The 16,738-nt window shown below is 62.1% G+C and overlaps 1 protein-coding gene across 2 annotated transcripts in view; it reads left to right on the plus strand.

Moving 5' to 3' along the window:
- The first annotated feature begins 11,891 nt into the window (after window positions 1-11,891).
- NTN1 (netrin 1) overlaps window positions 11,892-16,738 on the plus strand; it is an 86,171-nt gene continuing 81,324 nt past the window's right edge. The window contains exon 1 of one of the 2 annotated variants that reach the window (XM_035561802.1): window positions 11,892-13,122. In XM_035561802.1, the coding sequence (XP_035417695.1) occupies window positions 12,099-13,122 (1,024 nt within the window). In that variant the 5' untranslated portion in view covers window positions 11,892-12,098. The remainder of the gene's footprint in view (window positions 13,123-16,738) is intronic. The other variant, XM_035561803.1, reaches the window with a different exon arrangement.

Consider the following 16,738-nt stretch of genomic DNA (forward strand, 5'->3'; position numbering starts at 1 on the left):
CTCTCAGTGCGCCCGTTGCTTCCTTCTCTGCCTGTTCCCACAATGACGGAGCCCCACAGCCCCAGCTCAGCACCCCAGGCCTATGCCCACTGCCTGCGCAGCTTCAGAGGGAAGGGGAAGCAGGATCCAGCAAAAAGGGAACCTGCTTTTTCTCACTTGTTCCTCCCACGACTTGTGTTTTTCATTTCTCTGGTGCAATTTAAAGGATACTGAAAGATTGCTCAACACCACCTGAATCTGACCCTTGAGAAACGAAAATGGGCCATAGGCTTTGGTGGCGGCAGACCTGACCTCAGACCTTCCCCTTCTGCCTTCCACGCAGGAGGTGAAAACATGACTTTAAACGACCTGATCCTGCGAAGTGATGAAGGTTTGGGGCTGGGGGCGGAGGGCTGCAGAGCAACCCTCAGCATTCACACTTCCCACTCAGATTTTGTCTGACCCACACTCTCCTGCCCTGTGCAGGTGGATTTAGCCGGCTAAGTCAGGGTGTGGGGTGCCTGGAGCAAACCCCTGCTAAACCCAGGCTTTCTTCCACCTCCTGTCCCTTCTTCCACAGAGAAGGTCTGATCCTGGCCCTCCTGCAGCCCTCAGGACCATTTCCATTTCAGTCTCTGGCTTCAGCACACCCAAAGCCAACCTGGTGCTTGCTGGAAGCCCTCCGTGCTTGTCACAGGGAGAAGGAAGACCTGGGGAACCATCTGGGTAGCAGTCTGATGCAGGAAATCAAACATCTTCCCCACTGTGATATTAACAATCGCAGGGGTGATTGTGAGCACAGGGACACGCACACACACACACCCCTGCTGCCCCCGCAGCCACATCGCACTGTGGCCGGGGTTTGCAGGTGAGCTGTGCACTGCTATGCAAGCAGCCTGTGCTCTTTATAGGACCAGCTTTGCAGCTGGCACAGAATGACAGAGGTGTGAAATAGGATGGGGTGCTTTTTTCCTACAGACAAAGAGGTGCAGAAATCAGGGCTGACATGGAAACCTACAGGAGACAGCTGGACCTCAAGGGACCATGCTTTCTGTGGCATGCAGCTGAGCAGAGGGTTGCTTTGCACAGTATTTCCCTGCCATTCCTGCCCATTCGCTTTGCTGGATGTTTGCCATTTTGCAGGTAAAGATGCTGAGCTGCTCTGACACCAGGCTGTGCCTGCTAAGCTGCTGCCCCATCGTCTGCCTCTGGGATTCACTCCGTGACCCCTTGGGGCAAGATGCTGCTGTGAGACCTCCCCTTGCATGCAGAGAGCCGGCCTTATCCCAGCCTTGCCTGAGCCTAAAACTCTCTCCCGAAGCTGGAACCCCTATTCCTGACCTTTCGGAGCTTCCTCCTGTGCCCGCTTCCCCAGGGCTTTGCAGCAGGGCTGATCCTGGCCCCGGGACGGGGCAGGGGGAAGGGGCAGAGCCCTGGGAAGGCCGGGGGCTGGCAGCGGGCTGGCTTTGCACGGGCTGAGGCTTCCACCCTGCGTCCTGCCGCAGAACTGCAGCGCTGGATGCTGAGCAACACCCGGGGGCGCGCCCTGCGCCCCTGGACAGCAGCCACCCGGGGCCCTGCACCCCCGTTAGCACCCACCCGGGGGGCTCTGCCGCCAGCATCTTCATGGGGCCAGCACGGAGGAGAGCTGTGGGGTGCCAGGGCAGCTGCGAGCACGAAGAGCTTCAGCACAGCCACGCCTGAGCCCGCAGCACCTCGGTGTTGGAGCATCCCCGCTCCTGCCGAGCCCCTCCGCAGCGATCGGTGCCTTCGGGTGCCAAAGCCTGGATTTGGGAACACGCTCCGGGCACTGCGGCTGGAGCCGAGGCCATACCCAGTTGACCCCACTCCATGTCGCCATGGGGCTGAAGAAACCTTCTGGGTTGTCCATCGGCAGCAGTGTGCTGCTCCGGGGCTGGGGGGAGCCGAGGGCAGCCCTCAGCAGCCCCCCGGGTCAGACGTGGAGGTGGCAGCACGCGAAGGCAGCCCTGAGCCCCGAGCACACTGTGCCAGGAGCCCTGCAGCCACTGCCTCCGCCCTGGCTGCCACCCGGGGCCACCAGGTCCCCAGGCGGTGCCACCCAGCCGTGCCCCCCTCCCTGCACAGTGGCCGGGGACAGCTTTGGGGTGCTGCTGTCCTCTCGGCCACCCTGCGGGAAAGGCACGTTTTCAAGCCGCATCTCGTGATGGACGAGCGAGGCATCCGAAGCCGCAAAATCCGAGCAGAGGGCAGGAACCGCGGGTGGTTCCTGCCCTTCCCCACAACTGGTGACGAAGCCTTTCTGCCAGCCCGGCCTTTGGGGACAGGGGCTCCCGGGGCTCCCCAGCAGTTCCGCTCCCTGTGCTGGGCTCTGGGTGCCCGGCAGGTGGCAGCAGGGCCCGGGGTGACAGCGGTGGCACCGGGCCGGGAGCTCCGGGGTCCCCAGCCGGGCTGCGAGGGGACGCCAGCACCATGACATCTGAGGTCGCTGCCGCCTGGGATGGGAAAGGTTTTGGGGCCATCCCGCTCGTCTTGGAAGGACAAAGCCCTGCTGCCAGCGCCAGCTGGAGGGGATTTTTGCAAAGGTTTGGGGAGGGCCCAACCTGAGCGGCTGGGAGCACGCAGGGGCTGCAGGAGGCAGGGGACTGCTGGTGACAGTGTCCTGAGCACATGTCCTGGGGAAACCTGCGGGCAGCGAGCCCTTCCAGCTCCCCTCCAGATGAAGCACCTGAGCTGCTGCTGAAACCTCGCTCGCTTGAACATGCCTCAGCAGTGTATTTAATGTTTGGCATTTTGTGGATGGAAGGGTGCTGGGGGCTTGGGGGAAAGCAAAGTGCGATGGCAACGGCACCTCCCTGGCCTTTCAGAGGTACCCGCCGAAGGCTGCTCCCCTTCACCAGCCCCAGGCTGCAGAAACTACGGGGAGGGAAGTGGGGAAAGGCAGGGGATGGGGATGGGGATAGGGACGGGGACGGGGACGGGGACAGGGACAGGGTTGGGGACAGGGACAGGGCATGCTGCCAGCACAGCCCCTGAAGGTGGCAGTGCCCAGGGTCCGGGGTGGGGAAAGGCAGATGTGTGCAGCTGGGAAAGTGTCGCTGCGAGCCCTCCTCTCCTAGGAGGTTTGTCAGGATGTCGAACCTTTGCCTTTCAGGCCCCAGGGGCAGGTGCAAAGCAAGTCAGGAGGGTGGGGAAGGTGCAACATGAGCAGCCTTTTGTCCCCCAAATTGAGAAGGAACAAAAGACCTGTTTGTCAGCTGGAGGAAACGCTATTCAGCATTTCTCCCAGGCTGAAAAAACGCATTGCAAGGCAACACATAGCAGTTGGGAGCTTTTTATACCAGTAAATTATCTCTGCCAAGGGCTGGTGCAGGTGACCCAGCAAAGCCCCGGAGCAGCCCCTGGGCCACCCCACGGGGAGGACGGGGCAGGAGAGGCCGGGCAAGGGGACGTGCAGGGGGCAGCCCTGGGTGAGGACCAAGTGCAGGACCCCCCCTTCTCCCCCAGGCAGGAGACCCCCTCAGCCTCTCTGCCCTGCATAAATCCTCAAACCTCAATTAACTCCACTTCCCCCAGAGGTGCGTTTCACCCTGGTGCTCTAATTCTCATCTATTTTAAAGCTGCTCCATGCTTGGGAAACCCATTGGCATTTCTCAGCTCGGATTTGCAAACTCGTGTGTTTTAACATGATTGTAAAACCAAGCCTAGCAGTCGGTAGGAGGCCAGCAGGGGTGGCTGTGTCACTCTTTGTGCTCTCCAGGTCTCAGGTGGTGCAGAGATGTGCACCTTCATCTGTGCATTTTGGGGCAGCACAGGAACAGTCGATGCTGTGTATCAAATCTCACAGAAGTAATAGTTTTCTGTGTCTGTGTCCACACACCTGGGGATACCTCCAAGTGACCAGGAGACCAGTGTCAGGGACAGGAGGGAGCAGTGAGACCCTGGTGCAGTGTTTGGTAGCAGTGAGCTGGTGACAGCTGGAATTTTTCCTCCGAGGGATCTGTGTGCATCCTTCCGGCCACCCGTGGGCTGGGGACAGGGACAGGCAGGACCCCGGAGATAGGGTTGTTCTCCAGCTGAATCAAAACCAGGCAGTGTGTTGGGAGGATGGGTTTGCTTTTCTCTAGCACACAATGAACACTGAAAAATAATTTTATATAAATAATTGCAAAAAAATAATTAATTTTAAAATTAAAAAATATATATTGATGCCAAAGAGGGTAGAGATGGGCCAGAAAAATGAACTTTTCTCTCTTCCCACCCCATGTTACTAAGACATCTGGGGGCAGGGATGGGGAGTGTGACCAGCCGGCATGTAGCAGCCTTTCCTGCTACAGGCAGCAGAGAGCTTTGCCCAGAGTGCAAACATCACTGCCCTGCTGAGCACCTGGGGAAACTGAGGCCAGAACACAGCCGCCCACCTGCCTTTGGGCAGGAGGAATGCCGGGTGGGTTTGGGAGGCTGCGGGCCCATCAGCAAGGCTCTGCCTCCCCGGAAGCCGATGCAGGCAGGCGAAGGCTGCTCAGAGCCCCTTCCCCAGCCCCCGCGCCTGGGGCTGACCCCGTGCCTCACCGCCCAGCCAGAGCACGCTCCTGCTGCCTTTCCACAGGTTCCCCTATTAAAAGGTTATAGCCACTCGAAGGCCACTTCATCCAGCTTAATACATACTTAATTATAATTGGGTTAGGATGGCTGCCAAAAAGAGAGCGAGTGCTGCGAAGCGTTCTGGGTAAGGCTCAGGAAAAAGCCGTGTCCTGCTGTCCTTCGGGTGACGTGCCCTCGCCGCACCGAGCCCCACGCGTGGGGACACCGCTGCTCCCGGCAGCCTCTCCGTGCAGAGGTGGGTTGGGGTCTGGGGAGTCCCTCGGCACCCGGCGTGCCCCCTCGTGTGACAAGAGGGCGTTCTGCTTAAGGAAGGCGTGTGCTCGCAGTCCCCATGGCCATTTGCATGATGCCCTCTGCTCAGCCCCAAGGACAGACCCTGCTGGCTCAGTCCTGCAGAGCCCCTGCCACGCTGTGACTGTGCCTAAGGGAGCAGGGTGTTTTCTGGAACCTGCCTTTCTTTATTATTTTTAAACATACAAAGACAGACAGCAGCCCCATCACCTGCACTGCTGAAACAGAGCCGGCCCAGGACTGCCACCATTGCAAATGGAGCTAAACCCCAAGAGCCCCCTCATCCCTGCAAAGTAAATGCTGGAGAGGAGTAAATTATTTGGTGAAGGGAGTTATTAGGTGGCTCAGAAGCTCTGGGGACGTGCATTTGAACAACCCTGCTCCTGAGGCAGCTGGGGTACCCCTGGTTCTGCCTGTCCCGGCCCCACGCAGCCGCGTGCCCTTCCTCCCCGCCCTCTCTGCCCAGGTCTGATCTTTGCCTAACATCAGCTTAAGAAGATCAAATTCCTTTTCATGACTCTATTCTGACTCAGTGGGGAGGAAAATTCCCAACAAGAAGCTCAGCGCTTCAGCTCCCCGGCCTTTCACAGGTCCTGTATGAAAAGAAGGTCTCGGGCTGTCCTGGACAGACTCCGTCGAGGTAGGAAACCTCTGCGGGGCCACTTTCTGGTGCCAGACCCAAAGAAAATCCCACACCAGGCTGGTGTCAATTGTGTCTGTTGTGCCCAGAGGACATTTCTGTAACATAGGTGAGGAGCTGCCTCCACTCCAGTTTGCTATGTTAAAGGCACATTTGTTGTTTTCAAGGAGCTGTTGTTTTTCAAGGAGCTTGCTGCACATTGCTCACCCTTTGCTCTGGACAGCGTTTAGCCACTGCCGTAACACCGACTGGTTTCCCTCTCCATCGAGGTTCCAGAAACCTTGTGCTTTATTTGCTGCTCCAATTTTGTTAACAAAGGTAAAAGCAGCAAGAAAAAAAAGATCATTTTTTATTTGAGTAGTATTGGCCTAGACTCAAGAGGAAGAAACTTCACTGATTTTTTTCCCCAGATGGGACCTGGAGGCAGATACTTCTCAATCAGCTCAGTTTTCCTACCGAAATAATGTCCAGCAGCTCCCAGTGCCTGCCATGGGTGCCAGGGCCCACAGCCACTGGGAACGTGCTGGTGCCCACCGAGGCCGCATCGTCTGAAGGCAGCAAGGGGGGAGGTCGGCATGCCCAAAGCGTCCATCCAAGGGGAACAGAAGGGCAGCTGCAGGGAAGAGATCAGTGCTAAAGATCAGAGCTGGGTACGTGGGGGCAGATTTGCTTATCGTGGCTCCCAAACAGCTTCACAGGCTGCCCAGACCCTTGGCTCAGCACCAAGGGGAGGTTTCTTGGGTGGGCACAGAGCTGGGGGTCCTGGGGCAGGTCTGTCCCCAGAGCCCAGGGACAGCAGTTCGGAGCTGGCCAGTGGGTGGTTGTGAGTTCCCTGTGTCCATCCATAAATCAGGGCCACAACCTTCATGGGAAGAGGCTAGCCCTAAAAGCAGCAGCAAGTCCTTTGCAAAGGGTGGACTTGCCCCCAGGTACCCTGAGATCCAGGATCCTTTGTTCAGATTTGGGGAATGGCTGCTTCTGCATCACTAAAGCTCTGCAGGTCAAACACTGCTGCTGTTTGTCCTACAGTTACTGCACTGTGCCTTCCCAAACCCCACAACCTTGGCACAAGTCTTCCTGGACAAAACATTTTACTGAATGAGTCAGATAACTCTACCCCTTGTGTCCCCCATCTCTTGTGTTTGCTCCTCAGCAAACTTTGAACAGGAATTTTCCTCCCCAGAGCCAAAACCCGCTTTCTGCACCCCACGTCTTCCAGCTCCACAAAATCAGGATAATGCCACCAGTGCCCCAAAATGCACCATGTTTTTCCGTTCCACTGGTGGGGGTGTTCCTGCCAGCCCCAGCAAGGTTTCTTCAACTGTGCTGGGGCGCTCCCAGCAGACCGAGCTCCCATTTCACTTCTGGTGGTTTTGCACATTGAGATCAGAACATTGCTGCAAGGTCATTGTGTTCCTCTCGTCCTGCTCCCTGTGATGTAGTGCTCAGAAAAGTAATTTTCCTGTGGAAATAGCTTAATAATGTAGGGTAGCCTTCTTTGGGATACAGGAGCAAATGAAGTCAGGAGTGTCCATGTATATTTTGCAGCTATGCCATGTAACATCCACTTTTTCACCCCGATGACACCTTGACAACATGTCCAATGTCCAGAATATGAACACGTTTTCCAGGCTAATCTGCATTATTTTTTGTTCTGCTACATTTGCACCCATCCAAATTAAGCCATTCTTTCTGCCAAGAAGCACACAACTAAATCGTGGCATTTAACAATTTTACCGTGGAGCAGTGCCTTGGATGTTTGGGTGGTTTTGTACCTGCGCTGCTGCAGGTCCCGGTGGGGGCTGAACCCACCTGCCTGTCCCCGCTCGGTACGGAGGGGAGCTGCTGCGTGTCAGCCTGCTCTGCTCAAAGCGAACCGCATATCGCACACAGAGCTTTCTAGCCTGCCTGCCCTAAAGCAAACATTTTGCAGGAGAAAATATAGTATTCCAGGGGCTTATCTCACTTGGTGGCAATTCTGGGTGAATAATTGAAATCCAAGTTGATCATTAGAGGTTCACAGAGATGCTGAATAGCCCAGTGTTCAGTGGTCTCTGCCAGCCACGGCCAATTTACATTAAAGGCTTGATTCCTTCTACAGCCCACTTCTCAGCCCATGGGAAACCTCCCTGTTGCTTATTCTTCGTTTGCAAGGACTGTCTAGTTTAGGGGAAAGCCTTGCCTAGCTGTGATCTTTCTGCTGCCAGCACTGCTGCCCGGGGTTTCAGCAGGCTGAGGCAGGATGTCACTGGCAATGTGAGCTTGCTGAGGAAGATTTAGCATCGTCCACATGGCCAGCTCTCCTCGTGCTGAAATTGATAGCCAAGGTCTACCTAGTGATCGCTAAACTGAGCAATTTTTGTGTAAATGAGAAGAGGCAGAGGTGTGCTTTCCCGGGAACTGGAGAGAAAACTGGATTATGGGCTGGGGATCTGCGAAATGATCAGAGGCTTATGTGCAAATGATACTTGCTTGGGAGAGAACCATAAGTATTAGAGTAATAATAACAATAACTGCCTGCCGGGAGCCAAAGAGCTTTTGGGAGGGAATTAAATGTCATGTGCAAATGTGATCTGTGCTGGCAGGGGCAGCAGTCCGGGAAGAGCCAGCGGTGCTTTCTTGCCTAATTCCCTTGGCACATCTCGGCAGGTTCCCAGATTCTGCTATCTGCCAGCGCTGCAGCCGCGTTTCCACACGCTCCTGCAAATGTGCAACCCGTGTGAGCAGAGGGGAGCCCCAGCCCCGGGGGGACAGCCCCGGGCTCCGCTCGCAGCGGGAGCATCGGGGCGAGGGCGAGCGGCCGCGGCTCGGGCTCTGCCCTGCCCGGGGACCCGCGGAGGGGACGGGGGGGACAGCAGCGGAGCCCCCCGGGGTCGCTACCCCCGCACCTGCAGCGTAAGGAGGTTTTTTTTTTTTACTTTTTTTTTTTTTTTTGGGGGGGGGGTCCCGGGGCCGCCCCCGTGCCCGGGTTTAAAACCCGCGGAGATATTTTCACACCTCGAACCGCCGCCCCCCCCTCCCCTCCAGCCCCCATCGCCTTGATTTAGCCCTTGGTAATTAATTTGGCATTTCAGAATAGCTACTGGGCTGGATAATGGCCTCATTCATCTCCCCAGCCTAATCTGAACAGAATCTGGAAGAAAAGCTTTCAGAAAGACAGAAACTGCCATTCGGCAACTGCTCAAAAGAACTGTCACTCCAGGGGAATAAATCGCTCCTGATTATTTCAACCCGGGTCTTCTCTGCTTTTCCAGCCGCTCCCGGTCCCCGCCGGGGGGACGGCCCCCAGATATTTGAGGAGGGGAAGATCTGGTTGGGTTTCCCCCTCCCTTCCCCAAAATCCAAGGCCGGGCGATGGCAGGGGGAGCGCATTGTTCCCGAGGAGTGGACGAGCTGCGGGGACCCGAAGCGATTTGACTTTTAAAACAGGCTCTGAGAGCCGGGGCCGCGTTTTCCCTCTGCCCACGGCGGGGCCGAAATAAAGCCCTTCGCCCCTCTTATTCTCCCCCCAAAAAGGGGCCGCTCAGCCCTGCCCCGGCCCGTCGGGGCTCGCCGTCGGGGCTCTCGGTCCCGCTCTCGGGGATGCCCGGGAGCAGAGCGGGGCTGGCTGGTGCTTAATGCTGGGAAGAACAAACCCAGACTGGGCCGGGGGGCACGGCTTGGCCCCCCCCGAGCATCCCCCGGCCCCTGCCCCAAAGGGGCGGCAGCCTCGGAACCGGCCGCGGGGAGCTGCGCTTCGGTCCCCGCCGAGCTGCTTCCACGCGTTTAATAGCTCGAGGGAGAGGTAATTAGAGGAAAGCCTCAGTAAATCACGTTAATGACCGCAAGAGCCATTGCAAACGCCGAGGGCTGGGAAACGCCGAGCAAAGCCTGCAGGACGGGCAGCACGGAGGCGAGAGCCTGCGCTCGGCGGCCGGGGCAGCGCCGGCTGGTCGTTAAATTCACACCCGGGGAGGGGACTGAACAGCACCTCGGGGTTGCAGGGGAGTTCAACGATGACCGTCTTTCTTTTTTTTTATTTTTTTTTTCTTAGCATTATTTCATCCCTCTTTTCCCCGAGGTGACGAAGCCTTGGTCCAGGCTGGGCTGGAGGGGCCGGGAGGTGTCCGGGGGGCGGCGTCGGGGCTGTGGGCACCACGATCCCGCCCGCAGGAGCCGCTTTTGGGATCAGTCGTGGGTCTTTAAGAAATCTCCAAAAATCCCCCCTCTGCCTGTCCGGACAGGGCAGAGCGGGGCCGGGGAGGGGACCGCGGGCTCTGGGGCAGCCGGAGCCAAAAAAAAAGAAAAATGGAGAGAACGACAGGCCCGGACAGACACCTGCTCCGGACGGAGCCCCCCCGGGCAGAGGAGTCCCGCACATGGCTACAGGGCCCGGACGGGGCCCCCGTGGGGAAGGGCTGGTCTCGGACACGCGTGGCCGGAGAAGGGCCGGGAAGGCAGAGGGGGAGCTTGGACACGACGAGGGGGCATGCTGATAGCAACCACCCCTGGGGGCGTCCCTTGGCCCGGATTTGGGGTGCCCGGCTGGGCAAAGCGATGCTGAGCCGACGGCTCGGTCACCTGGAGGGGCGCAGCCCGGACCTGGCCCCCTGCAGGGGGGTAAAACTCCGCGGAGGGGGTGCTGGGGCGTGCAGCGGGGCTGGCTTACACCGGGATGCGTGTGTGTGCCCCGGGGGGGGCTGCAACCTCATCTCTGGACGGCTCGGGTGGGACCAGCAGGAGCGGGACTCCCCCGAGCCGATCGCATCCTTCCCACACGCGTCTCCCTCTGGCCAAGGCCGAGCAGCCGGAGCAGCAAGGGCGTCGGGAGCAGGGCGGAGGGGCTGCTTCCCGGGGAAGAGTTAACAAATCCCGGCAGCCGCGGGGCTGCCGGGGGGGGGGCCGGGGGGAGCGTTGGGGGCAGGGAGGCTGCGGAGCCCCGCTGCCCTGCGGGGAAGGCGGTTGCATTGCCAAAGACGCCCCGCTGGGCTAGCAGGCCCGGGAGCAGATTAATCAGGCACTAATTCAATTTACAACAACCACTTTTATTCAGCTCGGTGGCAAGGAATTCAAAGCGGGGAGAGGGGCGGGCGGAGGGGAGGGGGCGGAGGCCGGCGCGGGGCTCGCCGCTGCCCGGGCACCCCCGTCCCCTCGGGCCGCCCCGTCGGGGCTGGCAGCGGAGGGGGTCGCGCCGCCGTGCCAGGGCCCGGCCGCTTGAGTGACACGGCGTGGGCAGCGCTCCGAGAAAGGGCACGTCGGTTGGAAAAATAAAAGTGCCCTTTTAATCAAGGGGAGCGGCTGAAGGAGGCAGGGAGGCCGGCAGGGAGGCCGCTCGCCGGGAGGCTCCGCGGCTCCCGGGGTCTCGGCACCGGCACGTCGGGGCAGCGGGGGGCTCAGCGCCCCGAGGGGAGGCGGCCGTCGGGGGGCAGGCGGCTGGGGAGGCCGGGGAGGGGAGCCCGGGGCTGGGCACGGCCCGGTGCGGGACAAGCGCTGCCCTCCAACCCCTTCCTCCTGTCGGCGGACGAAGCCACAAGGTGCAAGCCGAAGGGGAGAGGCCGGGCCGGGCTGTGCCGGGCCTCTGAAATAACCTGCCGGGCTCTGCCGGCCCCTGGGCTACCGAGTCGTGTCCGAGGACTCGAGACTTCCCCGAGTGCAACTTTCCCGGCACCCGGTTTTCTCTCACAGAATCACAGAATCACCCGGGCTGGGACGCGGCGGGCCGGGAGTCCCCCGGGACCGGGCCGGGCACAGACGGGCCCCCCCCCCACCTCCGGGCACCTGCGCTCGGGCTCTGCCCCGGGTCTCCCCGCCGCGCCCGGCACCGCTCCGTCTGTTCAGGGCAGCCCCCGCCGTGCGGAGGGGTCAGGCCCGACCTGACTCGGGGGCGGGGAGAGGGGGGGGTGCCGGCAGCGAGAGGCTGGGAGGGGGCCCGATCCCGGCCCTCTCGGCATCCTCACGGGTGTGCGCGACCCCCGCGGGCTCTCCCCGCCCGGTGCGCACGGAGCCTCGGCGGCTTTGGGCTCTCCCGACCCCGTCGGGGCACGGCGGCGGCCAGGAGGAACCGAGGGCGGGGGGACCCCCGGCGCGGCGGTGGGAGGGGGCGGCCAGAGCCGGGCCTTTCCTCGGCTTCTCGGGGCGCCCGTGGCCGCGGCGTCGGGGAGGGACCCCCCCGGGAGGGACCCCCCCCACACAGCCCGGGCTCGGCGGGCCCGCTCCCATCCCTCCCCCCTCTCCCCCCCCGACGCCTGTGCGTGTCTCTGGCTGAGCCGCCAGTGGATGTCGTTGTTCTGTTCCTTGAGCGCAATGTCACTCCTTTAGCATGACCTCAAACGCGGCGGGGGCTGGGACCGCCAGTCATTCTCCGTGCGAGAGCCGGGGCGGGAGGCAGGCGGGACCCAGCCCCGCCGCCAGCGGCACTTTTGTGGTGCCGCCGCCGCCGCCGTCCCCCTTTCCTCCGCGGGGCTGGCCGCGGGGCGGGCGATGCTCCGGGCTCCGTGAGCCGCCCCCCGCGTCCCGCCGCCCTCGGCCGCGTCGCCCCGCGGAGCTGCGCGCAAGAGCCCGGCGCGGCCCCGCGGGTGCCCGGCGGGTCCCTCGCTGCTGCTGCGCGCAGGTCGGCGGCCGCAGGATGCCGCGGAGGGGCGCGGAGGCGCCGCTCGCCCTGCTGCTGGCCGCGGCGTGGCTGGCGCAGCCGCTGCGCGGTGGCTACCACGGGCTGAGCATGTTCGCCGTGCAGACGGCGCAGCCCGACCCCTGCTACGACGAGCACGGGCTGCCCCGCCGCTGCATCCCCGACTTCGTCAACTCGGCCTTCGGCAAGGAGGTGAAGGTGTCGAGCACCTGCGGGAAGCCGCCGTCGCGGTACTGCGTGGTCACGGAGAAGGGCGAGGAGCAGGTCCGCTCCTGCCACCTCTGCAACGCCTCCGACCCCAAGCGCGCCCACCCGCCCTCCTTCCTCACCGACCTCAACAACCCGCACAACCTGACGTGCTGGCAGTCCGACAGCTACGTGCAGTACCCGCACAACGTCACCCTCACCCTCTCCCTCGGCAAGAAGTTCGAGGTGACCTACGTGAGCCTGCAGTTCTGCTCGCCGCGCCCCGAGTCCATGGCCATCTACAAGTCCATGGACTACGGCAAGACCTGGGTGCCCTTCCAGTTCTACTCCACGCAGTGCCGCAAGATGTACAACAAGCCCAGCCGCGCCACCATCACCAAGCAGAACGAGCAGGAGGCCATCTGCACCGACTCGCACACCGACGTGCGGCCCCTCTCCGGCGGCCTCATCGCCTTCAGCACCCTGGACGGCCGCCCCACGGCCCACGACTTCGACAACTCGCCCGTGCTGCAGGACTGGGTGACGGCCACCGACATCAAGGTGACCTTCAGCCGCCTCCACACCTTCGGCGACGAGAACGAGGACGACTCCGAGCTCGCCCGCGACTCCTACTTCTACGCCGTGTCCGACCTGCAGGTCGGCGGGCGCTGCAAGTGCAACGGCCACGCGTCCCGCTGCGTGCGCGACCGCGACGACAACCTGGTGTGCGACTGCAAGCACAACACGGCCGGCCCCGAGTGCGACCGCTGCAAGCCCTTCCACTACGACCGGCCCTGGCAGAGAGCCACGGCCCGGGAGGCCAACGAGTGCGTGGGTGAGTCCCCGCGTGGGAGCGCACGGCGTGGGCACCGCCGGGACCCCGGGGAGGGGGCGCTGGGGTCCCCCCGAAAGGGCGCGGCGAGGGAGGGGACAGCCACGGGCACCCAAACCCGCGGCGGGGACCTGCGGGGACAGGGAGCGAAAGGCGCGGGGGCAGCCGGGGCCATCCCGGGACACGGGGAGCGGCGCGGGGACACGCGGGGACACGGGGAGCGGGACGCGGAGAGGACACGGGAGTAGCCGGAAACGCAGGGCAAAGGAGGGGACACCCGGGGGACTCCCAGGGACACAGAAACGCGGAGCAGGGGATACTGAGGCACCCGGGAGCGCAAGGCAGGGGACACAGCGGCGGCCGGGAGCGCAGCGGTGAGGAGCCCGGGGGACCCCGAGGCTCAGAGCGGGGACCCCGGGGGACCCGGGACCGCCGGCCAGGGGACGGCGAGGGGTCTGCGACAGGGCGGGGGGCACGGAGCACCGAGCGACCCGAGAGTGCAGGGCAGGGGATGCGGGAGGCCCGGGACGCGGAGGCACCCGGAGGGTCGGGGGCACCGAGGGACGCTGGAGAGCAGAGCAGGGGCCGCGGGCGGCTCGGAAGGACAGGACAGGGGACACGGCGGAGATCAGCGCGGGGAGAGGGGACACGGAGCAAAACGGCAAAACCCCGTTCGTGCACGACGCCGCCCGGAGAGGCGCGGGCGGGGCAGTGTCCCCTGTCCCGGGCTGGGGTCGGGGGCTTCGTGCCGGGGCCCGGCGCTCGCAGGGAGCCCCGGCCGGGGCCGGGAACGGCTCCGGTCCTGACCGGGGGGAGAAGGCGGCCGGGCGCGGGGCAGCTCGGCCAAGTCCCGCTCCCCGTCCTGCCCCGAGGTGGGGGCGGCCTCGGGCGGGCAGCGGGAGGCGGCGGGGACGGGGACGGGAACGGGGACGGGACCCGAGAGCAAACGGCAGCGGCAGCAGCGCTCCGGGACGGGCCGGTTCGCTCCGCGCCTGGCGAGAAACCCTCGCCGTCCGGGCTGAAAGCGAGCCCCAGCTCCGGGGCTAACCCGAGGGAAGACGGGGGCGTCCCTGGCACGGGGTGAGGTTTTGGGGGGCAGTTCCCCTGCAGCCCTGTGCACCCCGCCGACGCCTCCCCTTGCGCTGCCGGTCCCCTTCTCGGTCCGGTTTACGGAGCCGTGCCAGGTCCTGCGTGGGACGGGGTCTCGGGGTGAGCTAGCCCGGAGTCTGGGCTCGGCTCGGCTCGGTTCGGCTCCGCTCGGTTCGGCTCGGCACAGCACGGCACGGCTCGGCTCGGTTCGGCTCGGCTCGGCAGGGCTCGCCCCTCCGCGCTGGAGCGCTTCTCCGGCTCTCCGCCGCGCGCAGCCGCCTTGTTTACACGGAAAACTCGGCCCCGTCGTCCAAAACATTTGCAGCTCCGACGATAGGAAAAAAAAAAAATCAACAACGAGCGGCCGGGTTGGGCTTTGGCTTTTTTTTTTTTTTTCTGCTTTCTTTCCTCTTTTTTTTTTTTCTTCCCAAATCACAATCAGATGTGTCCCTTGCAGAGAGCACAATTTCTTCGCCGGCGCCTTCAGCACCGAGGCACGGCCAAGCCGGGCAGCGGCCGCGGGTTACCGGCCTCGGGCAGGGGGCTGCGGGGGCCGGGGGCACCGGGACCCGCCGGGGGCGGCCGCGGGGAGCTCCAGGTGCCGCCGCCGGGAAGGTGCAGGGCGAGGGGGGTCCGGGGGAGTCCGGGGGGTGCCGGCTGTGCCCCCGGTGCCGCGGGGCTGCTCAGCCCCGGGGGGGAGCCGGGGGGGCCGGGCCGGGCCGAGCCTCCACTCCCCGCCGGGCTGCGGCTCACGTCGGGGCGGCTCCGGGGCGGCGGCGGCGGGGAGAGGCCGGGCCCCGGGGGCAGGCGGGCGGGGAGAGCCGCTCGGACGTGCGAACAGCGCCGAGCCGTGATTTATCTCCGGTTTTCCTTCTGTCTCTGCGGGGTTCCTCTGTGCGGCAGTGCTTTGAGCGTGCGGAAGGGGCTCCGCGCCCTGGCTGCCGGGCAGGGACAGATCCCAGCGGCACCCCGGGGTGAGCATCCCCGCCAGCAGCTGGAGGGGCTCAGCTTCCGCCAGGCCTCTGCCCCATCTCGCAGCCCGGGACAGGTTCCCTGCGCGCAGAAAGTTGTCTCCATCAGCAGTGCCGTAAAATTCAGGGTGCCCCGGGGTCACTGCCAGATCCTTGTCTGCTCTGCAGCGCCCTGAAGTGCTCCCGTAAACGCCGCTGTTCAGTCATCGTGCTGGCCCTGTGTGCCTACCATCTTTCTTACTTCCAATTTACTTCCAATAAAGTTCACGGTTTCCAGTAAAATGTGTGTCTTTGTGCCAGGCTCTGCATTTCAGACCATGCACAGTTCTAGCCGTGTCAGACTTCTGCAAATGAAAATCTCCGAGGCTTTTTCCTCTTCCTCGGAGTTTGTTGGGAAATGAATGTTTTGCAACGGTAAAGCTACTGTAAAACAATTTTCCTGAGTCTGTTTCTCCTGCAGATTCCCTGGGGCCATACCTATCAGTTTGCAACACCAACCACAGCCAAACAACTGCATTGCCCTGCCAAGCCCACACGGCCCGGAATAATCCCCCTAGATAAAGATCACAATAACCCCATTCAGCTCCCACCCACTTGCTCACGACCATCAGCCCACCCTGATTTCTCTCCCAAACCCGGAGATAAAGTCAGCCTTTGCGTTCACTTGGAGGCTGCGGGTGCCAGCCTTCACCGGGCAGAGGCCGGGGACTGGCGGTGAGGAAGTCTGCAGATGATGGTGGTGGTGATGCTGTTGGCCGCGCTCTGGAGGGATCTTCAACCTCTTGAAGAGGTTGAGAAGGAGGTGAATGAGCAGCAGTGGTAAGGGGGCAGGTGAATTAGCCAAATTTGCTGAATTTGCACCAGCCAGGGGTGTGAGGAGCGGTTCTGACTTTTTCATTGAATTTGCTCTTTTTCGGGAAAGTTGGGTTTTCAAACAAAGAGAAAAATGACAGAATGTGTCTGCTCTGCCTGAAAATTTGGGTGTTTTCTTTGGTAAGCCCATTCCCCCTGCCAAAACCTAATCTTTGTTCCTATTCATGCTTATTTGGGGCTGAAAAAGAAACGCACTGGAGTTTCTGACAAAAAGTCAAAATTTCCCACGGGAACGTTTTTCGCCAGCCAGATCTAATTTTTCTTTATCAATTCTTGCTGCCTGCAAGAGCCCGGGCACCATGCAGGGAGAGGACAGGACATGGCCCCAGGAGATGTTCTCCAGGGACCTGCTCCTGCAGAAGGAGCTCGGCCAGGAGAACTTCCCTCTGGTTCAGGTTCCCATCGACTTTACCTGGCAAATAACTCCTCCACGTAGAGCTTGGCCTTACAGTCTGGCTTTGGCCAGGCGCCTGGGAGCTAACATGCTCCAGGGAGGACACAGCTTGGAGGGAAGCTGTTGCAATCACTCAGCAAGTCAGGGAGGTCTGCTCTCCATCCTCTGTCTCCCCAGCACCGCTCAGCACCGGCGGGCCAGCTCAGTGTCCGGCCAGCCCAAGCCCCGCTTTTTGTCCAACCCATGTTGTCCTGATGAAGCTTCCAGCTCCCCCGTGAGAGGAGAACGCAGC

Source organism: Cygnus atratus, chromosome 18 (genome assembly GCF_013377495.2).
Source record: "Cygnus atratus isolate AKBS03 ecotype Queensland, Australia chromosome 18, CAtr_DNAZoo_HiC_assembly, whole genome shotgun sequence".
Taxonomy (NCBI): domain Eukaryota; kingdom Metazoa; phylum Chordata; class Aves; order Anseriformes; family Anatidae; genus Cygnus; species Cygnus atratus.